General features: G+C 46.5%; 1 protein-coding gene across 5 annotated transcripts in view; it reads left to right on the top strand.

Moving 5' to 3' along the window:
- Positions 1 to 27952, top strand: part of LOC116984480 (PHD and RING finger domain-containing protein 1-like) — a 70153-nt gene that overhangs the window by 32860 nt on the left and 9341 nt on the right. For 2 of the 5 annotated variants that reach the window (XM_033038608.1, XM_033038607.1), the window contains 8 exons: positions 11572 to 11663; positions 13471 to 13652; positions 15154 to 15292; positions 15783 to 15916; positions 16004 to 16191; positions 16477 to 16605; positions 17913 to 18064; positions 21625 to 25230. In XM_033038608.1, coding sequence (XP_032894499.1) covers positions 11572 to 11663; positions 13471 to 13652; positions 15154 to 15292; positions 15783 to 15916; positions 16004 to 16191; positions 16477 to 16605; positions 17913 to 18064; positions 21625 to 25230 — 4622 coding nt within the window. Of the gene's footprint in view, positions 1 to 5014; positions 5225 to 11571; positions 11664 to 13470; positions 13653 to 15153; positions 15293 to 15782; positions 15917 to 16003; positions 16192 to 16476; positions 16606 to 17912; positions 18065 to 21624; positions 25231 to 27952 lie in introns of those variants that run through there. The other 3 variants (XM_033038609.1, XM_033038611.1, XM_033038610.1) reach the window with 3 other exon arrangements.

Raw genomic sequence — 27952 nt, 5'->3', positions numbered from 1 at the left:
CCGAAGAGCCTGTTAGCGTACTGTGTGCCCCTGTGCCTCTACAGCGGTGATGTGGGCTGCAAACCATTCTCTTCATTTGTGACAATAGATCAATCTTGGATTTTGAAGCCAAAACAATGGAACTGAAACATGAAAATTCTCTGATTAGATTTATTAAAATGCTTTTTTAGTTTATAGTAAAGGTTTAATACAAATGATGACACAAAGACAAATGTGTCTGGAAACGTTTGTGCTTGGTACTGCCTTTATATCCTTTCAGGATATCTGACAATTGTTTACAATGAAGCACTACTGATAGGTTTGCATTGCTGTAGATGTGCATATGGCCATGTTGCACTGTTTTGTTGCTGTGTGAAATAATGATCAGACATTCAACGGATTGCCCCATCTGTATAGTGCTGCACTATTGGTCTGGATAACTTGTTACTGCCCATGTAGTTGTGGTATAGAGTCATAGAGTGATACAGTGTGGAAACAGGCCCACAATGGCCAACATGTCCCAGCTACACGTGTCCCACCTGCCAGCATTTGGTCCATATCACTCCAAACCTGTTCTATAAATGTACCTGTTTCTTAAATGTTGGGATAGTGCTTGCCTCAATTACATCCTCTGACAGCTTGTTCCATGCATCCACCACCCTTTGTCTGAAAATGTTACCACTCAGATTCCTATCAAATCATTTCCCCTTTATCTTAAACCTCTGTCCTCTGGTCCTCAATTCTGGGCAAGAGACTTGGTGCATCTACTCAAGCTATTCCTCTCATGATCTTATACACCCCTATAAGATCACCCCTCATCCTCCTACGCTCCAAGGAATAGAGTCCCAGGCTACGCAACCTCTCCGTATAGCTCAGACCATCTAGTCCTGGCAACATCCTCGTAAATCTTCTCTGTACCCTTTCCAGCTTGACAACATCTTTCCTATTATACAGTGCCCAGAACTGAACATAATACTCTAAATGTAGCCTCACCAACATCTTATATAACTGCAATATGACCTCCCAACTTCTATACTCAATACACTGGCTGAAGAAGGCCAATGTGCCAAAAGCCTTTTTGACCTGCAACTCCACCGTCAGGGATCTATGTACCTACACTACTAGATCCCACTGCTCTACAACACTACTCAGAGCCCTACCATTCATTGTGTAAGTCCTGCCCATGTTAGACTTCTCGAAATGCAACACCTGACATTTTTCTGCATTACATTCCATCAACCATTCCTCAGCCCACTTGGCTAATTGATCAAGATCCTGCTGTAATTTTTCACAACTATCTTCAGTATCTGCAAAACCACCCACTTATTATTATATGCAAACTTGCTAATGTTAAACTGAGTTCTGTCAATCTAAAGTCAACTTGACTCAAACACTTGTTGCTGTTAAAATCAATTCTTTATTCAGCTGAGACTAGTCTCTTGAACCTTCCAACACAGAGCTGATGCTCTGGGGCGGGTCCAGAGAGGAGTAACTTTGATACAAACTCATGGCATTTATATAGGTATTAGACATTTCAGATACAGAGGGTATGACAAGCTAGTAATCAATCATCTGAGTCCTTCTGGTGATTTACAACATCAGCCACATGATCCCCCTTCCCTGGTCTCATCTTACAACCTTCGTTTGCCTGTGTTATAACTTTGCTTAGAATTATTTTATTTCAACACAGCAAAACCCCAGTAGGCTCTTATCAAAGACCACTCCTCAAAATATAAGATACATACAATGATCACACAAGTCATACACACTTCCCATACCAAGAAGAAAGATATTTATATAAATCTAAACAATTTCTATGTCTAAAGTGTACCTTTCTACTAAGGCCATACATTTCATAATTTGTTTTACTACAATTTCACAGTTTGAAATACTTTTACCTATGTCCTTAAAACATTAATTATATAAGTTTGCTGAATTACAGTTTCTAAGTTCAAACCCCATTCACATCCCAACCAAGCATACATGGGTCGTAAATCTGTCAATTTACTTAATTAGTGTTTGGTTCCATGATTCACTTATCTTACATACTTCATACAGCTTAACTTACAGCCTCCCCTTTTCCTGCTATCTCTGGGAGCTGTATTTCCAATCTCTCTACAAGGTATTTTACAACTACTCCCCTCACATCCATCCTAATTCAACATAGCCAAGGCTAACTACAGGGCCTATTATCTCAAACTCAGCACAAACCTCACAGTTCAAGAATGTCCACAAAGAAAAGAAAAACTGACCTCTGGCCTAAGAAGAGGCCCCTTTTCAGTTATCCATTCTTCAACACAAAGTCATATCAAATACAATTTCCTCCAGTGCCTCAGCAATAAACCTAAGCTAAGTAGATTCAGGTTCAGGCCTCCATGTTTTGATTCATCTTTGCCTGTGTGTATCTGTCTGTTTGGACTTTATTTCAGTTCAGGAAAACTTTAAGCTTTTCTTTTGCAAATTACCTAGCTTATATAAAAGTCACTATCCAAGCGGTTCTATCTATATAATATTTCCTCACTAATCTTACCATGTTTGTCCTCATCCAAATCATTGATGTAGATGACAAGCAGTAACGGGCCCAGCGCCGAACCCTGAGGCACACCACTAGTCACAGGCCTCCAGTCCGAGAAGCAACCTTCCACCGTCACCCTCTGCTTCCTTCCATAAAGCCAATTTTCTATCCAGTTTCTATAGTTTCATATGTCGATGCATATTAGTAGAAGAAAGCAAGGCAGGACTTGCACAGCAAATAGTCGGGCCATGCTGAGTGTTGTAGAACAGGGCCGTGTTGAGTATTGTAGAACAGGGCCGTGTTGAGTGTGATGATGGTATTATAGAACACGGCCGTCATAAGTCATGTCATAAGTGAAAGGAGCAGAATTGGGCCATTTGGCCCATCAAGTCTACTACGCCATTCAACCATGTCTGATCTACCTTCCTCCTAAACCCATTTTCCTGCCTTCTCCCCATAACCACTGACACCCGTACTGATCAAGAATTTATCTATCTCTGCCTTAACAACAGCCTTCGGTGGCAAAGTATTCCACAGATTCACCACTGACTAAATAAATTCCTTCTCTTGTTATTCTGAGCCTGTGTCCTCTGGTCCTAGACTCTTTCACTAATGGAAACATCCTCCCCACATCCACTCTATCCAGGGCTGTGGTCTGCCTGGACTTTAGCTGAAGCTCCTGCTATTTGCTGGGTGCAGTGGCAGGGAATGGTAGTGACTGTGCCACCCTCTGCCCCCTGACATCTTCTCCACATCCACTCTATCCAAGCCTTTCACTATTCTGTATGTTTCAATGAGGTCTCCCCTTATTCTTCTAAACTCCAGAAAGTACAGGCCCATGGCCGTCAAACGCTCATCATATGTTAATCCACTCACCACTCCTGGGATCATTCTTGTAAACCTCCTCTGGATCCTCTCCAGAGCCAGCACATCCTTCCTCACATATGGTGCCCAAAATTGCTCACGATACTTCAAATACAGACTGACCAGTGCTTTGTAGAGCCTTAGCATTACATCCCTGTTTTTGTATTCTAGCCCTCTTGAAATAAATGCTAGCTGTTTTGTTTGCCTTCTTTACTATCGATTCGACTTGCAGATTAACTTTTTGATAATTCTTGCACCAGCACTCCTAACTCCCTTTGCACCTCAGATTTCTGGATTCTCACGCCATTTAGACAATAGTCTGCGCTGTGATGTAGAACAGGGACAACAGGTGCAGGAGTAGGCCATTCAGCCCTTCGAGCCAGCACCGCCATTCACTGTGATCATGGCTGATCAGCCACAATCAGTACCCTGTTCTTGCCTTCTTCCCATATCCCTTGACTCTGCTATCTTTAAGAGCTCTATCTCTTGAAAGCATCCAGAGAATCAGCTTTCACTGCCTTCTGAGGCAGAGAATTCCACAGATTCACAATTATCTGGGTGAAAAAGTGTTTCATCATCTTCGTTCTAAATGGCCTACCCCTTATTCTTAAACTGTGGCCCCTGGTTCTGGAATCCCCCAACATCGGGAACATGTTTCCTGCCTCTAGCGTGTCCAATCCCTCAATATGCCATTCGCCTTCTTGACTGCCTGCTGTACCTGCATACTTCACTGTACCCGCATGCTTCACTGTACCGGCATGCTTCACTGTACCCGCATGCTTCACTGTACCTGCATGCTTCACTGTACCCGCATGCTTCACTATACCTGCATGCTTCACTATACATGCATGCTTCACTGTACCCGCATGCTTCACTATACCTGCATGCTTACTTTCAGTGACATCCAGATCTCGTTGTATTTCCCTTTTCTGGGCAGGTTGAGAGGGATATGGGCCAAACGCAGGAAAGTGGGACTGTATCACTCTTATGACATGGATAAGGTAATCAACTGGTCCTTCCCTAGAGTAGGGGAGTCAAAAACTAGTGCCTTTGTCTAAGGTGAGAGGGGAAGAATGATTGGAACCTGAGGGGTAACTTTTCCCATTGTAGAAGGTGGTGAGTCTATGGATGAAGTGGTAAAGGCAGGCACAATAACGTCATTTCAAAGACATTTGTATTGGTACATGGACAGGAAATGATTGGAGTGAAGTGAGCCAGATGCAGACAAATAGAGGTTGTGCTGAAGGACCTGTTTCTGTGCTGTATGACTCTCTGCCCCTTCTAGCATTGATTCATATGCATTACTAGGCAGCAGCATTGACACGTGGTTAAGGTGATCTTCGTGCTGTTACAAGCTGGGTTGTTTATAATAGGCAGTATACTGGAAAATAGAACAAAAAAGTATAATTGTTGTATTATGGGTATTGGGATGTTGCAGAATTCTGTATTTTGCTGTTTGGTCACAGAGCATTAACGAGTTGGCAAAATACTGCAGATGAATGAGAATGTCGTTTAACACGGTAGCATTACAGTGGGGTGTCTAAACAGTGATTCAGTGCTGGTATTTACAAGAATGTCTGATAATAGGAGATGAGTGGGAGTCGGGGCTGTCAGCAATGTCTTTCTCTTTAGAGCTGGATAGTCGTGGGCTTCCTGCCGACAAGATGACCAGACCTGGAGGAGCTGATCAGTCAGCTGATCGTCTGGCTTTTCCTCCGTATCTGCCACTCAGCCCCCTGAGCCTGCTCCACCGTTCAGTTAGAACACGGCTGAACTGCACCTAAAAGAAGCAGCCAAAGACCTGAGGGAGGTGGCCAAAGGCACTCCACTGATGTCAACCTCAGCTCCTTCTCCCAAGCTACAGGGGTGAGTGCGAAAGGCAATGTCTGCTCATCTCGAGCTGTCACAGCAGCTGGCTGCTGTGCTGATGTGTACAGAGCTGCTTGCTTACAAATGAACGAAATGAGCCTGTGTTAGTAAAGCAGAGGCAGAATACCTGGGCCTGTAAATATCATCAGCTGATGCTCTCACCCAGTGAGGAGCTAAGAAAGAGCAGTTGTCCACAACAGCCCCACAAACTGCTCTGCTGTAGTAAGGCCAAGCCTGAATGCACTCTGCACCTTAGCTTGCTGCCCAGTCCACAGAATTATGAAATATAGTATCAACAGGGACCATCAGTACACAGTTCTGGCCTTTACATTTCCTGCCAGCCAGTGAAATCATGTTTGTTATCTGAACATGATTGACTGGCATGCACTCCACAACTTCTCCAAACTAAAGTCAATCCATTTCCACTGTGACATTTCCTATTGGACAGCTTTTTGGGCCAGAGAGAGAGTTTGAGAATACTTCTGTGAAATGTTTCAGGGCCCTTATTTTCGTTCTGTATTTTTCTATAGAAAGGAATAGTTGAAATCTAATATATCAGCTGTCATAGACACACAGCATGGAAACAGGCCCTTCAGCCCAACTTGTCCATGCTGACCAAGATATCCTGTCTAAGCTAGTCCCATTTGCCCCCATGTCCCTCTCGACCTCTCCCATCCATGTACCATCCAAGTGTTGTTTTAAAGGTGCCACCCTGTCTATTATTGTAACTGCGTGAAAACGTTGCCCCTTGGTTTTCTGCTCAATCTCTCCCCCCTGGCTTTACACCAATGCCCTCTAGTTCCTGATTTCCCAGCCCCGGGTCTCCACACTATCTATGCCCCTCATGATTTTATACACCTGTATAAAAACACCCCTCGGTCTCCAGTGCTCCAAGGAATTAAGTCTTAGCCTGCCCAACCTCTCCCTAACTCAAGCCCTAGAGTCCAGGCAACATCATTGTAAATATTCTCTGCACTCTTTCCAGTTTAACACCATCCATCCTATCTATAACAGAGTGACCACAACTAAACACAACTCAAAACATGGCCTCACCAACTTCTAGTGCAACTGTGAGATAATGTCCCAACCTCGATAGCCAGTGCCCTTACTGATGAAGGCCAGTGAGCTAGAAGCCTTCATCACCACCATATCGACCAATGATACCACCTTCATGGAACTATGTGCTTGTACTCCTTAGTCCCTCTGTTCTACCACTCACCCCAGGGCTGTACCATTCACAGCTTCGGTAGTTAATGTCAGCACATTGGGCTGGGTCAAACTGAATACGGCCTGTGTTTGCCCACCATGCTGCCCTCCCCTCGTTGTTCCTAGGGCTGCACCTGCTGGAGTGGTCCATCTGCTGAAATAGTCCACCTGCTGGAATGGTCCACCTGCTGGAGTGGTCCACCTGCTGGAATGGTCCACCTGCTGGAGTGGTCCACCTGCTGGAATGGTCCACCTGCTGGAGTGGTCCATCTGCTGGAATCGTCCACCTGCTGGAGTGGTCCACCTGCTGGAATGGTCCACCTGCTGGAGTGGTCCATCTGCTGGAATGGTCCACCTGCTGGAGTGGTCCACCTGCTGGAGTGGTCCACCTGCTGGAATGGTCCACCTGCTGGAGTGGTCCATCTGCTGGAGTGGTCCATCTGCTGGAGTGGTCCACCTGCTGGAGTGGTCCATCTGCTGGAGTGGTCCACCTGCTGGAATGGTCCACCTGCTGGAATGGTCCACCTGCTGGAGTGGTCCATCTGCTGGAGTGGTCCACCTGCTGGAGTGGTCCATCTGCTGGAGTGGTCCATCTGCTGGAGTGGTCCATCTGCTGGAGTGGTCCACCTGCTGGAGTGGTCCATCTGCTGGAGTGGTCCATCTGCTGGAGTGGTCCACCTGCTGGAGTGGTCCATCTGCTGGAGTGGTCCACCTGCTGGAGTGGTCCATCTGCTGGAGTGGTCCATCTGCTGGAGTGGTCCATCTGCTGGAGTGGTCCACCTGCTGGAGTGGTCCATCTGCTGGAGTGGTCCACCTGCTGGAATGGTCCACCTGCTGGAGTGGTCCATCTGCTGGAGTGGTCCACCTGCTGGAGTGGTCCACCTGCTGGAATGGTCCACCTGCTGGAATGGTCCACCTGCTGGAGTGGTCCACCTGCTGGAGTGGTCCCGCCAGTGGAGATGTTCACAACTGGGCCTCACAAGGTGGATCCCAGACCCTGTTCCCAGAGAGCCCCATGGCTGTTTGATAGTTCAAGTGGATATAAATAATGAACATAAACAAAGAGCTTGAACTCTTTGCTTGAATCACAGTTTAAAGATTAATTAGAAAAGTGCACACAAATAAACCCGTCAAGGTCCCGTTCCCTGTTTAAAGGCTGGTGTCTCGCTGGTAGTGCCAGTACCTCTGGTGTAAAGGCGAGGGGCTGATGCTGTGCCCCACCCCAGCCAGGCCTGGGGTCCAGCAGCGGAGCAGGAGCAGGAGCAGGCTGAGCTGCAGCTGTTCCCTGTCTTCCTCACACCACATGAGAGGCGAGCCGATGTGCAGGGAGCCTGCTGTCGACATGTCCCTATGAATCACTTGCCGCATGTTTCAACCCGTACATGATTAGATCATTCCTTAACTCCGTACACTGTGCTTAACCCTGACAGTTTAACGCTGATTACTCCAGTGCCATCCTGGTGAATCTGCCAGTCCCTCCCAATGTGCAAAGGCCAGAACTGAATACCATGTTTCAACTGGATCGGCACTTATTCACAACAAAACTGTGATGTTCTTTAGCTTCAGTTGAGATTTAACACAGTGTGGAGAGACACAGGAACTGCAGATGTTAGAATCTTGAACAAAAAACAAAGTACTAGAGGAACTGAGCGGGCACGTAACATCTGTGGAGGGAAATGGACAGATAACGTTTCAGGTCGGAAGCCTTCTCAGTCCTAACCCGACTCGAAATGTCATCTGTGTATTCCCTCCACAGGTGCTGCCTGACCCACTGGAATCCTCCAGTGCTTTGTGCTTTTGAGGGAGTGCAGCGTAGGTTCACGAGGTTAATTCCCAGGATGGCGGGACTGTCATATGTGGATAGAATGAAATAAGGCATTGGAGGCCAATTCTCTGGATGCTTTCAAGAGAGTTAGATAGAGCTCTTAAAGATAGCGGAGTCAGGGGATTTGACGAGAAAGCAGAAACGGGGTACTGATTGTGGATGATCAGCCATGATCACATTGAATGGCGAGTGCTGGCTCGAAGGGCCGAATGGCCTACTCCTGCACCTATTGTCTATTGTCTATTGCTTTGCCTGAGAATTAACACAGCTTGTTTGTGGATTATATTTATCCCCAAACCAGCTTCATAACAACCGTCAGTATCACGTTGCTATGTGGATACCAGTGGATAGAGAACTAACACCGTACAGGGATGAGAGAGTAGTGGTGAAAGATTGTCTCATTAGACTGGAGAGAAGATTATAATGGTGGTGTGTCAAGGTTGATCAATAAATGCTCATAGTAAAGGATCATAGAACATCTCACTCAGTGTGGGGTGAAGAACTTTGCTTTTCAAGCCCAGTATTCTGAACACACAAACTTACAATGGTGTGAAGTCGGTTACTGAAAGGTTGTTCCACCTCTGCCCATTTCCTACCTTTCCCTGAGAGGTTGGTGCAACGAACAGTAATTTTCTTAATAATTTGTACTTAGCCATAATTTCTAAGCTTTCAGATGATGCAGAATGTCGAGGGAGGTGAACTGTGAGGGGTGCAGTAGTACAGTTCGAGGTGTGAGATGTATATATATATATATACGCACACTATGTTGAAAGTGGGTGAGGAAAGTGGTTTAAAAGCAACAGGCATCTGAGGCTTTCTGTTTGGGGCACTAGAGCAAGGAAGTCACAGTAGTCCTTTGAAGAACTTTGGCTTGTCCAAACCTGGAATACTGTGTCTAATTCTGGGCCATGCACTGTCGGAAAGATTCAAAGACTTTAGGGAGGGTGCAGGAGAGATTGACTCATTCCAGGGACAAGCAACTGAATGATGTGGATATGGAGAAGTTGCAATCATTTTCCTTGGAAGAGGAACAGTTGAGAGGGATTTAAATGCAGGAGGATAGACATAGAGAGGAACTGTTCCCATTGACGGAAGGTGCATCAATCAGGGAGCATAGAACAAAAATGTCTGTCCACACAGGATAGTTGGAATTGGGAATACATTGGGCTGAGGTCCAGTGTTCCAAAACGAACTGGATAAATATCTGAAAGGATATGGAAAGCGGAAAAGGATTGTTTTTGCATAGAGCTGGTAGAGATGATGGGTCGAATGGCCTTCCATGCTGTTCCCATGATGTGGTTTACAGGAGCTTGCTGGACACAGTTCGGCTGTTCCATTTCTTAGATTGCTAGAAAGGGTTCATTTCATGGGCGGTAAAATGCTTTGGGATGTTGAGAGGGCAGGGAATCTGCTCCATCAGTCACCTTATCTTTACTCTTTAATGTGGGGTTGTGCTTTGTTTAAAAATGAACTGCCCAATGCAGTCACTGAGTTACCAAGCAACACATGGTTGATCATGCTCAGTATCTTTCGTTAAACTTGCCTGTCTTGTGTTAGCCTTCAGTTTCTGAGGAAGTCAGTTAATTAATTAAAACACATTAATCTATGTACTCTGTAGTGACAAACTAGCAAGAGGCAAGAGTCAAAGCTTGTCATATGTACAATGTTGCAGCTTGCCAGGCCCATTAACACAATGACACAGAGATAAGTATACAATAAACTAATAACTGTAATACTAGGTAACCATAATAGTACCCGTCGGCAGTCCCATAGTCCAGTGCCACCAGAGACACAGTCCACAGTTGCAGAGGTTAGTGTTGTGCATTGTTCTGGGTCTGTCGTTGATTGGGAAGAAGCTGTCCTTGAATCTGGAGGTCACGGTTTTCAGGCTCCTGTACCGACAGTAGCAGTGAGACGAGAGCGTGGCCAGGACAGTGCGGGTCTTTGACGATATTGGTTGCCTTTTATTTCAATTTCTCAACTAATCAATCTTGTTTGTGACTGAAGACAAAAAGGGCGCAATGCAAGATCAGGCCTGAGAGGCCAGGAACAAACCAACCATAATGTAATGGCCCATTTAGCACAGCCCTGTTGCTAGTTTGCTGCCAACCAGGACAGTAAGCACTCTTTGCTGGCCATGGGGTGGTGTTCCGACCTCCCTTGACACTGAGACAGTGATTGACCATCTGAAAACAGATGCTGTCATGATGGAACCATGTGCTGGCGTAAGGTTCTGCCCAAGCACTATTTCCATGACCGTGACGATGTAAGTGCAGAGGAGTGGAATCCCATCACACGGAACACTGTCGGGAATTGCTATGGAACCATTGCCATATACTGCCCATTTGGCCCATTTAGCCGTGCTAGCTCTTTGCTGGGCCTGAGCCCAGGTCACTAGTCCACAAATCTGTTACAGATAGAGTCATACAGTACAGAAACTGGCCCTTCGGCCCAACTCATTCATGCCAAGCAAGATGCCCCATCTGAGCTAGTCCTATTTCCTCATGTTTGACATTTAGAGGTTCAAAATAAAGTGATGTAAAAAATGTTCAAGCACTGTAAATGTTGATTCATATCTTGACGTGTTGTGCATATTGAGGGCAATTAATGACGTGATGAAGTACTAAAGTATAAAGATAAACTGAGGGAAGGAGTTGGTCTTTAATCAAGGTACTGGTTGAATGGGGCTTCGGCTCCAGTAGTCTGAAACAAAACACAGAAAACCTGGAGTCAGCAACTTTACAGATTTTGAAACAGATTGTGTGTTTTAAATATGACAAAGCTTGGAACCTTTACTCACAGCTTCTGAAGAGTTCACCATATATAGAAGCAATGTCAGAACAGATGAGGCCATTCAGTTCATCCAGCTCCTTCTTGTATTCAGTTAGGAGGATGACATGGCACATCACTCCATGCTGCTACACAATTAGTGTGGCTTGTGGCTGTACAGAGAGGCAGATCTTGCCGACAAATCTCATCTTAAGTTGTAAATGAGCTATTTCTGTTTGGGTAGGAAGGAACTGCACATGCTGGTTTAAATCGAAGATAGACACAAAATGCTGGAGTAACTCAGCGGGACAGGCAGCATCTCTGGAGAGAAGGAATGGGTGACGTTTTGGTTCAGAGATGCTGCCTGTCACGTTGAGTTATTTCAGCATTTTGTGCCTATTTCTGTTTGGGGGTTGCTGACCAGCTGGGAAGTATTCACTGCTACTTCATGAATCGTTTAGCTCTGTCATGTCTACATGCCACATGTACAACTGGTCTGCACTGTGGGTATTTGCTGATCCAGGCTGTCACTCTTTTGTTCCAGGTATCACTTGGACTGTCTCACTCCTGCCCTTCACACCGTCCCAGTGGAAGAATGGTTTTGTCCAGAATGTGCTGAGAGCAATCCCACAGCTGGTGAGTGAAAGTGAGCTGGTGCTAGTGGGAGGATGCTCGCTCTGTGCTGGGCTGGGCTGGTGCTGAGCTGGTGCTAGTGGGAGGATGCTCGCTCTGTGCTGGGTTGGGCTGGTGCTGAGCTGGTGCTAGTGGGAGGATGCTCGCTCTGTGCTGGGCTGGGCTGGTGCTGAGCTGGTGCTAGTGGGAGGATGCTCGCTCTGTGCTGGGCTGGGCTGGTGCTGAGCTGGTGCTAGTGGGAGGATGCTCGCTCTGTGCTGGGCTGGGCTGGTGCTGAGCTGGTGCTAGTGGGAGGATACTTGCTCTGTGCTGGGCTGAGCTGGTGCTAGTGGGAGGATGCTCGCTCTGTGCTGGGCTGGGCTGGTGCTGAGCTGGTGCTAGTGGGAGGATGCTCGCTCTGTGCTGGGCTGAGCTGGTGCTAGTGGGAGGATGCTCGCTCTGTGCTGGGCTGGGCTGGTGCTGAGCTGGTGCTAGTGGGAGGATACTTGCTCTGTGCTGGTGCTGAGCTGGTGTTAGTGGGAGGATACTTGCTCTGTGTTGGTGCTGAGCTGGTGTTAGTGGGAGGATACTTGCTCTGTGTTGGTGCTGAGCTGGTGTTAGTGGGAGGATACTTGCTCTGTGCTGGTGCTGAGCTGGTGTTAGTGGGAGGATACTTGCTCTGTGCTGGTGCTGAGCTGGTGTTAGTGGGAGGATACTTGCTCTGTGCTGGTGCTGAGCTGGTGCTAGTGGGAGGATACTTGCTCTGCATTGGAAGTGCATGTGCTGCATGTGCAGCTTTCAGTCTAGTTCAGAGTGTGAACAGGGCTCAGCCTGGGTGCCATCACTTTGCCCCTTTCCCTCAGAGTAGTTAATACAGACCATTGACGACAGTCGGCCTTATGGTGGAGCAGGAACTAGACGTCCCTGCTGGACCCTATAGAGTCGTGGGTCACCAGCAGTGGAGCTGGTCGCTGGGGGGGGGGTCGGTCGGTGGTGGAGCAGTCTGCCATGCAGAGCCTTATCAAAGTCTTTGCTGAATCCATATAGACAATGTCTTCAGCTTCTCAATTGTCAACCTTTTGGTTTTTGACTTCAATAAACTCAATCAAATTTGTAAGACCCACGTACAAAATAATGCCGATTAACCCTAATCGGCTCCTGTCTATCCAAATGCATATATATCTTGTCCCTAATCCTCTCCAGTAACTTGCTGTCCAGAGATATTAGGATGACTGGTTATAGTTCCCAAGCTATACCTCACAGGGACATATTCACCAAGGTAAAAACAGAGGAGAAATGTTCTTGCCATCTCCTGTGGCTCCACGCAGAGATGCTCTGGCTCCACGCAGAGATGCTCTGGCTCCACGCAGAGATGCTCTGGCTCCACGCAGAGATGCTCTGGCTCCACGCAGAGATGCTCTGGCTCCACGCAGAGATGCTCTGGCTCCACGCAGAGATGCTCTGGCTCCACGCAGAGATGACTGCATTGAATTCTGACGGGCTCTATTCTCTCTCTATTTACTCCCTTTCCCTTAATGTACATGGATTCTATTTGGATTCTCCATCATTTGATTTAAACAGAGCAACCTGAGAGCAGCCCTTGTAGATGGGCTTTTACATTTATCAGCATGTCAATGACTTGTTGCAGGGGGCTATGAAGCAGCCAGTGATTTGCCCAGCTCACAGGGTAACGGTTCCTTCGATATGAATTTGCCAGCTGCATGGGGCGATATACTAGAAAGTTATTTAATCCAAGCACAAACGTCAGAGTGGAAGGGCTAATGGGAGAGCCTGGTGAAGTAATATTAAACCTGGTTTCCTCTGTCTGCAGCTGTAGAAGAGATCGATGATGAGGAGTTGGCGTTCCTAATTGCGGACGCACCCCAGGAGCCCACTACGTCTCGGTTACGTCTCACTGCCAGAAGAACGCGGGCCATAGCGAGGACTCGTCAGAGCGAGAGGGTGCGAGCAAATGTGAACAGGAGCAGGATTACCCGGGCTCACCAGATCAGGGTATGTGGACAGCACAATATACAGCTTCACAGTCTGGATATGGTTGAAATTATCAGGAGGCAAACACCAAGTACATTGTCAGAAGATCATAAAACGAGGAGTTATTGGGCCCCTTGTGTTTACTCCATTTTTCAGCAGCATCTTCAGTGATCATTCACTGGACCACCAACTGCCCCGGACATATCCCCGATGTAACTTTCATTATATGTTCCTGTCGAGATGGGAAGTAGTTTGTTTAAGACTCTGTTGAAGCTCCGGACCCGTTGAGTTCCACTAGCACTTTGTGTTTTGCTCAAGATTCCAGCATCTGCAGTTTCTTACGTTGTGATTTCTGGGGCGAGAGGTTTGCTGTATAGTCATTAATAAAGTAGAATGGGATTGGATTTGATTCCAGAACCAGGAAAAATGCCAGATGATGTAAAATTGTAAATGCTGGAAACGATCAGTCCATCGGGCAACATCTGTGGAGGCATCAGGCAACATCTGTGGAGGCATCAGGCAACATCTGTGGAGGCATCAGGCAACCAGGTGGTTCGAGTGGAAGATCCTTCATCAGAACCAGTGAACGGTCTTTAACCTGAAAGTTTCACTTTCCACAGATGCCGTCTGACCTGAATTATTTTCATTTTAGATTTCCAGCTGCCGTTTATTGAGAGTTGATCTAACCTCAAGGGTTGACAGGTCCTGGATAGTGGTGTAAACGAGGAATAGAGACTCCTTGTAGGAGTGAGGAGGGTTTTCCCCCTTGTCAGTCTTTGGAAATCTTTACTTCACGCTGTGGATGTTCTATTATTGAGCCCATATTGGTGTTGAAATTAATGGAGGCTTGAAATTAAAGGAAACTAGATATGAATGAATGTGGGGAGATGGTTTGATGTGGGACAGGACAGTTAACATAAACTCCTGATATCAAATCCTAGACTGTACAGTCATTGTACCACACTAGAACATTCTTAGAAGGCACAGGCAAAAGGTGAGAGGAGAGAGAAATAAGAGGGACCTAGATTCATAGTGACACAGTGTGAAAACAGGCCCTTTGACCCAACTTGCCCACCCCGGCCAACATGTCCCAGCTACACTAGTCCCACCTGCCAGCGTCAGGCAACTTTATCATTCGGAAGGTTGTCCATGTGTGGAATGAGCTGCTGGATGTACCTATAAAAGCAGATACAAGTCAAACTTTTACAAAACTATTGAACAGATAAATGGATAGAAAGGACCGTGGGGAAAATGCAGGCAAATAAGACAAGCCCAGTATGTCAACTTGGTTGGCATGGACAATGTGGGCTGAAGGTCCTGTTTCCATGCTGTACATCTCGATGGAGCTCTGATGCTGTGGCAAGATGAGTACCATGTGCTGTAGTTCTGACTCGCATTCGTTCTGAGTTTCTGTCACATAAGGTCAGGTGAAGGAAGCTGATTGCAGTTGTTGGGTTGCACTGAAAGACACCAACGTGTAATTCAGCTTGTGCTGTAACGCCTGTAATGTGTGTGTCCACAGGATGTTCCCCAGTACCTGATGAACCCAAGCCTGCTGGATGAAACCATTGAGTGTGTTGTTGCGGGTTTAAATACAGCAGTGTATCATCGGCCCCTCGCCCCCCGAGCTCGAACCACAAGGAAACGTTGGAAAAGATCAGGTAACCACGCACGTGGAATGCACCAGATGGAGTAGTTGTACAATGTCAGAGACCAGGTGGAGTAGTTGTACAAGGTGTTGGTGAGGTCACACTTGGAGTAATGTGTTCAGGCACCCTGCCATAGGATAACGGCCATTAATATGGAAATAGTGTGTACAAGGATGTTGCCGGGACTCGAGGGCCTGAGCTGTACGGGGGACATCATTCCTTGCAGCACAGTAGGTTGAGGCATGATCTTATAGAGGGGCGTAAAACCTTGAGGGGAGCATGTGGACTAGTCGCTTCATGACCTAGTTCAGTAACTTCACTGTCACTGTGGCTAGAATTCTTTGGTGCGTGTTTCTCTGCTTTGATATCAGTATATTCAGCAGATCAGGAGTTCCATTAGCGTAAGGCGAAGTGGGATTTTGCGGGTGGATGTAATATCTAATCTTGTAGTTCCCACCCACTCTGACTGAATGTGCCGACTGGTGGTGTAATCTCCCTACAGGTAAAAAAAGGAAGAAGGCTAGGACACAGAAATCTCGCGGTAAAACCGGCCTCTGGTTGGGAAGTAAGGTTGGTGAAAAGTCCACGAGAAAACGCAGGAGAAAGACGAGGAGAAGGAAGGGTGCAAAGAAAGTGGTGAGCAACATTGATTCTGTTGGGTGTGACTTTGCTGACTTTCCTTCAGAAAATCAGTGTGACATTTCTTTCTGTGTTTTTAATTAGAGTAAGGTGAGCGTGACAGCGCGCTCACGCATTGCACGGAGCCTGGGCCTGGGGAAGCCCGTCAATGGGATCTCAGTCCCCTCGGTGTACAGGCCATTGGAGCCATCCCTGAGGATTATGCGGACGGACATCGGAGCCGCTTCACTCTCAGTCTATGGTGACCCCAATGACCTGGATCCCTTTGAGAGGTCAGTTTGCCCTTGTGTGAATTTTATAAAAATGTTTACGGGATGACCCATGCAAAAATCTGGCCTCCAGCATCAACAATGTTCAGATGTTCCTTAATATCTCCAAAGCGAGTTCCTTCAAATGTTGGGAATATAGATCATTTTGGTTCTTTGCAATTAATTAGTTCCAAGCTCCTCAACATTTCTTGTACTATTTGAATGGTTACCCATTAGTTTTGCATAAAATTGTCAATAATATAGAATGTGTTCAAACTGACTGGTGTGGAAATGTCCGCTGTCTTTCAGTGAAGCTGACGCTGTGTACGGAGACACAAGTCTTGGCTCCCCTCTCAGCAACAAGAGACGGATCCTGTCCCGCTCAGCACTACGATCTCACCGGCCGGTCGCCCGACCTATCTCTGTGAAAATCTCCAGGTAGGAAAAGCTGCAGATGTACCCTTACTGTGATGGGAAGCGTACTGGGACACAGAGGAACATAGAACAGTACAGCACAGTTTGGCCCACCATGTCGGTGCTGAACATGATGCCGAGACCAACCCTTACCTGCCTGCACATAATCCATATCACTCCATTCCTGCATATCCATGTGCCTATCCAAAAGTCACTTAAACACCACTATCGTATCTGCCTCCACCACCACCTCCGCAGCGCGTTCCAGGTCCTATGCGTAAAACAAAACTCGCATCTCCTACGCATCTCCTTTAAACTCTGCCCCTCTCACCTCAAGCTGTGCCCTCTAGTATTACATATTACCACCTGAGGAGGAAGGCTCTGACTCCAGACTAATGCCTCTTACCTTATTTGATTGTCAGAGGTTTGTTGTTCAGCACCTTTCTTTCTGTGTTTGTAATTATTGAGTGGTTTGTTTCCTTGAATCTTTCACAGCCACGAGCATGAAACAAACTTGCCTGGTGTTGATGTGGATTAACTGTGCATAGCAGATCAGCAGTGGGAGTGTTGCATTGCCCATTCAAGTTCTGCCATTGGTCCCAGCCTTGCTCTTTCTCCTCTCTTCTGGTTCCCCTGCCAGTCATTGAGTGATACAGCGTGGAAACAGGCCCTTCGGCCCTCCAGCCAACATGTCCCACCTGCCTACATTTGGCCCATATCTCTCGAAACCTGTCCTATCCATATATTTGTCTAAATATTTCTTAAACGTTGCATTAGTACCTGCAAGCAGCTTGTTCCATACACCCACCACCCTCTGTGGGAACACATTCTATTAAATCTTACCCCCCTCACCTTAAACCTATGCTCTTACCCAAACACTGTGTATCTACCTGACCTATTCACCTTATATCTCTACTGTCAGCCAGCCACCAACCTGCCAAAGATGACCTGTTTCTTCCTAATGACCCTGCCGGAAGCCTTCACCGCTCCAGAGGCTGTGCAGTGCTGGGCACACAGGCTGTGTAGATTATTGTCGTTCATCACAGTGTAGACTGCTGCAGCATTTGCGCCCAGTCCTGACTCGTGTCCAAAGACATGTGCTGTGAAGTCCATTGACTCTGTGCATAAAGTGATGGAGGATGAAGCCCAAGGTAGTGTGGTCGGCTCATGGCCAAGGGAGGACTTTGTGATCTACGGCAAGGTGTCACATGTGCTCCTGAGATGTCTGACACCTGCAATCTTCTCCGGCCTCTGTCCTTCCACAATGGCGGGGCTTGCAGCAGAGTGAGCGTTGCAAGGACGTGTGTTAACGTGATTTTTCTGTGTGACAGAAACGGGCGGCTTCCAGCTGTGGGGCAGGAGGCACAACCACAGGCCGTGCCTGTTCCAGATGTGCTGGAGGGCATCCTGGCCAAGCAGAATGTCCTACTGATGGACAGTTCCAACATCGTGATCAATCGGGATGGATCACTGAAGGCTAAAGGTACTCCATCCACAGCATGTCAATCTCTCTGAAACTCTTCAACTACTCTTATTTTTATTAATAATGCGGGTCAACTCACCTTTTTCATCCCGTGTTTAACAAGAAAACAATGAGAGGGGATGAACAGATGGCCCAGGTTAACAGGTTGTGAGTGGAGCTACTGTGGGCTCAGCTACTGTGGGCTCAGCTACCGTGGGCTCAGTGCTTGGTCCCAGCTTCTGACAAGTTGCTGAGGGAAGCAAATGGATTATTCCAGTTTAGTTTAATATTTTGTTTCATATTTGCACGTTTGCCGATGGTTGCTGAGAAAAGGTCATAAGTGATAGGAATAGAATTAGGCCGTTCGGCCCATCAGATCTACGCCATTCAATTATGGCTAATCTATCTCTCCTTCCTAACCCCATTCTCCTGCCTTCTCCCCATAACCTCTGACACCCGTACCAATCAAGAATCTATCTATCTCTGCCTTAAAATTATCCACTGACTTGTGGCCTCCACAGCTGTCTGTGGCAAAGAATTCCACAGATTCACAACCCTCTGACTAAAGAAAATTTCCATCATCTTCCTAAAAGAACATCCTTTAATTCTGAAGCGGATACAGGAGCCTGAAAACTGTGACTGCCAGGTTTAAGAAAAACCTCTTCCCAGCAACTATTAGACTCTCGAAGTCTGCACAAGACAAACCACTACCTCAGCAACTACTGTGTACCTGTAACTTTGGCTGCACTAGTTCGATAGTATTACCATTATTAAGTTATTATTATTGATTATTATATATTTATGTTAGCATGTTTACAGCCCTATTAAGTGGCAGCAAGTAATAATCTATTTATCTATTTATTTATTTATTTGATTCTTTATTTCATCTATAACCATATAACAATTTACAGCACGGAAACAGGCCATCTCGGCCCTTCTAGTCCGTGACGAACACGTATTCTCCCCTAGTCCCATCTACCTGCACTCAGACCATAACCCTCCATTCCTTTCCCGTCCATATAACTATCCAATTTATTTTTAAATGATAAAATCGAACCTGTCTCCACCACCTTCACTGGAAGCTCATTCCACACAGCTACCACTCTCTGAGTAAAGAAGTTCCCCCTCATGTTACCCCTAAACTTCTGTCCCTTAATTCTCAAGTCATGTCCTCTTGTTTGAATCTTCCCTACTCTCAGTGGGAAAAGCTTGTCCACATCAACTCTGTCTATCCCGCTCATAATTTTAAAGACCTCTATCAAGTCCCCCCTTAACCTTCTGTGTTCCAGACAATAAAGACCTAACTTGTTCAACCTTTCTCTGTAACTTAGTTGCTGAAACCCAGGCAACATTCTAGTAAATCTCCTCTGTACTCTCTCTATTTTGTTGACATCCTTCCTATAATCAGGCGACCAAAATTGTACACCATACTCCAGAATTGGCCTCACCAATGCCTTGTACAATTTTAACATTACATCCCAAGTTCTATACTCAATGCTCTGATTTATAAAGGCCAGCACACCAAAAGCTTTCTTTACCACCCTATCTACATGAGATTCCACCTTCAGGGAACTGTGCACAGTTATTCCCAGATCCCTCTGTTCAACTGACAATTTCGAACAGAATAAAAGAATAAAAAGCAAGTGTGAAACAGCATACAAAAAACAAAACAAGAATATTTATAAAGTGTCATAAACAATATCTATAAATAAATGAAATCGTATGTGTCCGAAAAGGAGCAGGAAGAAGCCAAAGCTTATTAATTCCCACCCCTTATTCAACTGCTTATAATTATCTTATACAAATTTAGCAGCTATATGTACACCATATGTACACCAGCAGCTATATGTACACCATATGTACACCAGCAGCTATATGTACACCAAATTATTTACATTTATACACTACTAATCAAGTATTTACAAAGCCATACAAAAAAGAGAGAAAAAAAGAAAAGAAAAAACCCTCATATACTACACAGTATCTTAGTCATATATACAACCCATCACCCTATAATCACCCTTCCCAATACAATCAGTATCACCTATCCTCATCCCAATATCCTTTTAAAAATGTGTTTTTGTACATCTTTTTAAACTGAATTATGTGTGTGCTAAGTTTTATCTCCTGTTCCAGACCATTACACAAATTCACCCCACAGATTGGTATGCACATACTTTTAAGAGTTGTTCTGACATTGTTTTTTTTAATTAAGTTCCCCTCTCAAATTATACCCATCCTGTCTTTCCATAAACAGTTTTTGTATATTTCTTGGAAGTAAATTATTTCTTGCTTTGTACATGATTTGTGCAGTCTTAAATGTAACCAGATCGGTGAACTTCAGTGCATGTGACTTTAAGAATAATAAATTGGCACGTTCAAGATATCCAACGTTATTGATAATTCTTATTGCTCTTTTTTGTAATGTGCATAACGGCTGTAGGTTGGTTTTTGTGGGTGTTACCCCATATCTCCACACGGTAACTCAGATATGGCAATATGAATGTATTATACAGAGTATGTAATGATTTGTGGTCCAGAATGTGTCTTGATTTTCCCAATATTGCTATAGACTTTGCCAGTTTTGCTTTGACATGGTTTATATGTGGTTTCCAGCAGATTTTGGCTGGTTCTGTTGCTGGCATATATGATAATTAAACCCACTTGACAAAACTAAGTGGGAATGTGAGTGTGGAGAAGGATTAAAGAGGCCTTGATGGGTGTGGACAAGCTGGGTGAGTGGGTTAGCAACCATGTAGACAAGGTCCATCGCCATGCCTTCATCATCCTCCCCCCAAACAATTCAGTTAAATTAATGAGATAGAGCTGTATCCCTGATTAGCCCCTGCCTCCCAATGTACACAAATCCTATCCCTGAGAATATTCTCCAATAAATTCCCACTGATCTGTAGTTACCTGACTTATCACTGTTGCCTTTCTTTAATAAAGGAACAACAACAGCTATCTCAATGTCTCCTGCACAGCAATCTTTGTCAGGGCCCCAACTACCTCGTGCCTCATTTCCCACGGCAACCTCAGGTTGTTCTCGTCTGTCCATGGAAATTTATTAACCATTAATTGTCCCGTGATATCCAACACCTCCTATTCCTTCACACCAACGTGCTCCAGATTATCCACATTCCTCACCCTGAATTTAACATTTTCTATGTCTTCTCCTTGGCGAAACTGATGAAAGGTATTCAGGACCAGGGCCACATCTATACCAGTCTGCAGAAGGGTCTTGACCCAAAGCATCACCCATTCCTTCTCTCCATTGATGCTGCCAGTTCCGCTGAGTTACTCCAGTACCTTCTATATATAGATTACCGCCTTAATCTCTCCGAGCACCCTCGCTCTCCTTGGCTAACAATGTACTTTTGTTTTAGTTCCGTTTATTATTGTCACGTACTGAGATACAGTGAAAAGTATTTTTGTTGTGTTTTTATACAGTCAGCGAAAAGGCTACACGTGATTCCATCAATGTATTACAGCAGATTGGATGTGAATGTAATGTTGATATTGACAGAGTGCTTTGTTGCTGTGTTTCCCACTGTATTCATTCAATCGTTCCCTCTCCACAGTTGCGTCAGGCCAGCCCGCACTGTTACCGCCAGGTAGCAGCAGAACAGGTGAGGCGTCCACTGGGTGTTCAGCGTCAAGTGGTTATAACTCGGGGAACTCTACACATGCCCCAAAGGGGGATTGGAAAACTGCTGGTGTCACCAAGAAGCCGGCCGCGCCGACTTTTCCATCAACGTCTCGTTTCCAACCAAGCCCGCGGCAGCTGGCAGCGTCCAGCAACATGCGACCGGCCTTTTCAGGAACTTTTACTCCCATGCCAGAGGTGTCAGTCGGCCCTCGGCCTGGAGGGTCTGTTTCCTTCCCTGATGCGGAATGGACGGGAGCAGCAAGTAAAGACGCAGGCGACGGTCAGAAGGGAACCAGCGGCTTCACACCTTTCCGATGGCTGAATAGTGCCTCCAACTTTCATATTAAAAGCAGTGTGGGCACGCTGAAACGTGTTGCACCGCAGCCAGCCGTCAGGAGACTCGATATCTCTGAGTTCCCTCGGATACCAAAGATCAAGACTCAGACTGGCAGCGACACACAGGATAATGGAGCATCTCATTTAAGCAGACAGATGAGCAGTGAGCAGACTACAGGAGCCAGAGAGCTGCAGAAGGCTGGCGAAAGGCTTCAGTCCTCGGGCTCGGACAACTCCCGCCTTTGCCAGGAGAAGCTGCGAGCTCTGGACGTGGCACCCAACCTGTCCGCTCTGACGCGTCTGAAGGCTGTCCACTCCACAAGGCTACCCAAGATGGAAGCCTACGACCCATTTGAACCTACAGATGATGAAGTGCAGCACTGTGGCAGAAAGGACAGTCATTCGCAGTTGCAAATAAATTTAAAAAGTGCAGATGATATGTACGATCCTTTTGAACCGACGGGTTCTGACCCAAGTTCATCAAGTTCCACCCCTGATAGGCCTGAGTCAAGATGTGAAGGTGAATCGCCAATGTCCAGCCCTGGCTATGGGAGTTCAGTAGCAGAGAAGCACACAGAGCCCACATTGAGTCTTTATTATGATTCTGACAGTATAGACTTATCCCCTACACAGCTATCCGAGCCTCGTCAAATCCCAACTCAACCCCAGGCAACAGAAGACACAGCTGAGAGTCCCGAGTCTCCAGCACCTCGTGCTCGACCTTCTTTGGACTCTGACTGGGAAGCTACTTGTGACTCGCGCCTTTCTGTTGAGGTCAAGGATGTGAAATTGAGGGCAGAATCAGGTGTGAGCAAGTGGGACAATGTGCGTGTCAGTGTTTCAGTGTGTCCAGATGGAGCCTGGTCTGAGCAACGGGTAGTAAATGCAGACAGTGATGGTGTTTCTTTATCTGCCTCTTCTGATGAGGGGATTGAGAAAGCTGTCGACAAGATTGTTCCCATTAATACGAGAACTGATGTAGATATTTCTTCAGAAATTGAAGTAAGAGGCAGAGCTGATAAAGAAGCTCGCCCTGAATCGAGGATCCGATCAAGGTCACGCTCCAGTTCTCACAGCCGACGGCAAAGCAAGAATTTGGTTCACGGGAACCGCGGGGGCCACAGGTCGAGGTCGCGGTCGAAGGAACGGAAAAAGTTGAGATCACATTCAAGAGAACGCAGAAGAACAAGATCCAGATCACGGTCTCGATCCAGTAGTTTTGACAGGTACAGGAGACGGAAACTGAAGCAGGAACGGTGCAGGGAAAAGAGAGGGAGGCGATCGAGGTCAAGGGAGCGAAGGTCAGGCAGCTCATCCTCTGACCTGTCTACTGACAGCCACAAGAGGAGGAGGAAGGTCTCTGGGTCCAAGGACCACAAGGGTTTCTACAAACACTCCCACAGCAGCAGCGAGAGAGGAAAGAGAAGGCAGTACCATCGGGAGCAAAGTTGGGAGCAGTATGAAAGACAGAGCAGACGGTCAAACTCGTGGTCCAGGGAGAGAAGGCCCTCGAGGTCCAGTTCCAGAAACAGAGATAGGAAAAAGCCCTGGCCTAAAGTCCGAGAGAAGATTAGGTCTTGGTCCAGGTCTAGTTCCAGAGAAAGGAGATCAGGGTCGAGATCGAGCTCCCGGGATAAGAGAAGCTCACACACTCGGTCGAGTTCCAGGGAGAAGAGAAGATCCGGCAGATACAGAGACAAAGGAAGATCAAAGACTCACTCCCGATCCAAAGAAAGGAGGAAACCAACAACTCACTCAAGAACCCGCTCGCGATCGAGGGACCAGAGCAGATCGCAGTCCAGAGAGAGGGGCTGTCAGTCAAAGTACCAAGCCCCAGAGGACGAAAGCAGACGGAACTTTACACAGGAGAAAGTACTACATGCAGAGTATGATCAAGAGGAAAAGAAAGTTCCCTCCCCCAATCAAGAGCCGACCCAGAGATACGTCTCAATGCAGGAGTTAATCATTCCTTGCAGTGCTGAGAGCTCCCAGGATGGTAATGATCTGCCTGAGGACCAGACCTCTGCTCATTCACTGGGACTAAAAGAGGAATCAGTGCCGCACATTGACCAAGTACAAGAAGCAACAGGGCAGTGGGAACTTCCCGAACAATGGCGAGAGTCCGTGTGTCCGAGTGAGAGCATGGAGGGAAACGATGTGGATATCCTCACTGCTGTTGAGCATGTTTGGGAAGACTCTGACACACAGACAAGGCAAGATGACAGCGAAATAACAAGTGCAAGTGTCCCCTCCGAGTATTTCCAAATGGGCAGTCCTTGTTACCAGGAGCAGGCTACAGAAGATGCGGTTTCTATTCCACTGATAGGTCTCAGTAAAGAAGAGGAGGCAGTAAACAAAGAAGCCTTGTGCCCTGAAGTAGAACCATTCCCCCAGCCATTCCCAGCTGAACCCGACCCTCCTAGTGCTGGAGATGACTCTTTGAACTTTGGTAAGACGATATGTTCAGGTGATCAGACAGCATCGGTGGATGTGAGCGCATGTAATCAGACAGCATCGGTGGATGTGAGCGCATGTCATCAGGCAGCATCGGTGGATGTGAGCGCATGTCATCAGGCAGCATCGGTGGATGTGAGCGCATGTCATCAGGCAGCATCGGTGGATGTGAGCACATGTCATCAGGCAGCATCGGTGGATGTGAGCGCATGTAATCAGACAGCATCGGTGGATGTGAGCGCATGTAATCAGACAGCATCGGTGGATGTGAGCGCATGTCATCAGGCAGCATCGGTGGATGTGAGCGCATGTCATCAGGCAGCATCGGTGGATGTGAGCGCATGTGAGAAGTCCAAAAGCCCTGTCCCTGCAGGTTCTGAGGCTGTGAGCTGCTTTAAGAGTGAGCAGGTGGACAACAGCTCAACAGATGAGTGCTACCAGAAGACAGAACCAGAGTTGGACAGTGTTTGCCTTGCTTCAAACAGTACAGGCAAGCAAGAGGAATCACCGACTGATGAATCTGCAACTGCTTCATCACAGAAGCAGCTGGGGCCAGTGAATGTGGAGAGCAGTAAGGAATGTGTGGAGATTGTGCTCTTGCAGCAGGCAGAGGCTGTGAATGTGAAGGCAGAGCTTGATACAGCAGCACAGGGCTGCAACACCGAAGTCAAAGCCAAGCCGCTGGTCAAGAGAGTAACTTGGAACTTGGAGACAGAGAAGGATGAGGCTTCCTCAGCGAAACCTGCCAGTGAGTATGCTGTGTCTCTTGTATCCTCCTGCGTTCCAAACTCTCATCACAGACACTTAAAGATTCTTCCTTTGGAGGCCAAAATGTAATTAAACCTTGCAGACTTCCCTCTGTAATTAATGTGCTGCTTCACCTGATGTCAGTGCAGGACAATGACATTGTCTGTCATTGTTATTAACTTCCCAGCAAACCTTCAAACTCCATTGATAAAATATGCTTCAAGATATGTCGACTGAACAGATACAAGCACTGTCAAAACAGGTGGTTGGTTTTCTTGTGTACTGAGTTATTGAGTGTAGATATCACTCCACGTTTGTAATAGCATAATGCGAGAGCTCTCTAACCTCGCTGGTATTCCACACGACCAATGTAGGGAGCTTCCTACTGTCAAGAAGTCACACAGCACAGAAACAGGCCCTTCGGCCCAACTTGCCCATGTCATCCAAATGCCCATTTACACTAGTTCCACCTACCCGCATTTGGCCCATATCCCTCTAAACCTTTCCTGTCCATGACCCTGTCCAATTGTCTTTTAAATCTAGTTATGGTACTTGCCTCAACTACCACCTGTGGCAGCTCGTTCCATATACCCACTACCTTCTGTGTGAAACAGGTGCCTCTCAGGATTCTATTAAATCTTCCCCCTCTCACCTTAACCTATGTCCTCTGGTTCTTGATTCATTCCCCTACTCTACCTCTCTCCTTTCAGTTCCCATCTTGGGGAAACACAGCCAGTTCCCATTCCCAATTTAAGAATGAATATCACCAACAAAGAACACGGAATGTTACGGGATGGTGGATGATAGTGAGCCTGCTGAGATGTATGGCAATCCTTTCTATCCATCTGCTTTGCCAACATCCCTTTGAATCAAGTAACATATGAGCTCAAAGTCATAGTCACAGGATCTCCATCTCTCTAGAGTACATCCTGTGGCTTACCTCTGACCAACAGTAATGGCCATACTTATGTTGAAACAAGGAACTGTAGATGCTGGTTTACAAAAAAAGACACAGTGCTGGAGTAACTCAGCAGGACAGGCAGCATCACTGGAGAGAAGGAATGGGTGAAGTTTCGGGTCGAGACCCTCCCTCAGACCTGAAATGTCACCCATTCCTTCTCTCCAGTGATGCTGCCTGTCCCGCTGAGTTACTCCAGCATTTTGTGTTTATCTTTGGTTTAAGCCAGCATCTGCAGTTCCTTCCTACACAAGGAATTGCAGATGCTGGTTTGCAAAAAAAGACACATAAAGTGCTGGAGTAACTCAGCCAGTTAAGCAGCATCTATGGACAGATGACGTTTCAGGTCGGGTCCTTTCTTCAGTCTGAAAAATGGTCTCAACCCAAAATGTCACCTATCCATGTTCTCCACAGATGCTGCCTGACCCACTGAGTTACTCCAGCACTCTGTGAAACGTCACCTATCCATGTTCTCCACAGATGCTGCCTGACCCACTGAGTTACTCCAGCACTCTGTGAAACGTCACCTATCCATGTTCTCCACAGATGCTGCCTGACCTGCTGAGTTACTCCAGCACTCTGTCAAACGTCACCTATCCATGTTCTCCACAGATGCTGCCTGACCCGCTGAATTACTCCAGCACTCTGTCTTTTTTTGTTGTACATATGTTGCTATGTTACGCACACTTCATCAGAATCAGGTGGTCTGGTTTGGTCATTAGTCGTTGCAAATAATGAATAGAGAGAAACATATTCTATAAACAAAGCTAAATGTTTCCACAATCATGAGTCGGATCTACAATCCGCTGTAAAGATGCTGCTTGTGGAATGAAGGGGCTCCATGAATACAAGAGCCAGCACAAGTGCCTAAAGCTAGGCTGTAGAATCTGCAGCCAGCTCTATTGAATAGTGCTGAGTATAATCCATCGTCTCTTCCACTCGAGGCTCCCACTGTGACTAAAGCTAGTCTTCACACAACTCTATTCACTGTGTGTGATATTGACACACTGCTGGACACATGGGCCAGGGTGATAGTGCTTGCACTTACACCCAGTTTCTCAGCAGCCAGAGCTTGCTGCAGGTTACAGACCCCTAAATATAATAACACAAGAGTCAACATATACTAATAACAATACAATAAATGAATAATCGTAATACTAGGTAACCATTATAGTGCAGAAACCAAAGTCCATGGTCCGTATTGCAACCAAACGTTAGTGTTGTGCAGTGTTCTCGAGCCTGATGGTCACTGGGAAGAACTGGATGCGAAGAACTCCAGAGCTTCACCCACTGGACCCAGTGACTCGTTGTCCACATTCCCAATATCAATGAGGACTGGGCTATAAATATCCACAGTAGGATGAGTAAGACTATTACACAGATCCCCATCTCCCACTCTCCTTCTCTCTCGTGCCTTTGTATTTTTATCCATCTCTGATTCCACTTCCCCTCCTGCTCTGCTGTTGTTTGAACGAACGTTTGATCATCTTGCGTTGGTTCGCTGGACCCTGGTCAGTGAGGGAGTCACAGACAGCGATGGCCACTGCCCAGACCCTGCAGCTAACATCCATCCATCCTTCCATCCTGGACCCACCTTCTGCAGAAGCTGCAGCAAATCCAACAACTATCCTCTCTCTGGTGAGCAGGTGCTCCATGTGGTGAGGGGACTGTTACTGAAGTCAGCTGCCAACTGCAGAAGAGGGCAATCATTCCTCTTTAGTCTTTTAAACACTAACGCATTTGAAACAGAGTGTCTCCACAGCTG

This window comes from Amblyraja radiata, chromosome 20 (genome assembly GCF_010909765.2).
Source record: "Amblyraja radiata isolate CabotCenter1 chromosome 20, sAmbRad1.1.pri, whole genome shotgun sequence".
NCBI lineage: Eukaryota > Metazoa > Chordata > Chondrichthyes > Rajiformes > Rajidae > Amblyraja > Amblyraja radiata.
The sequence above is the reverse complement of the archived record's forward strand: the minus strand, read 5'-3'. Positions and strand labels throughout refer to the sequence as shown.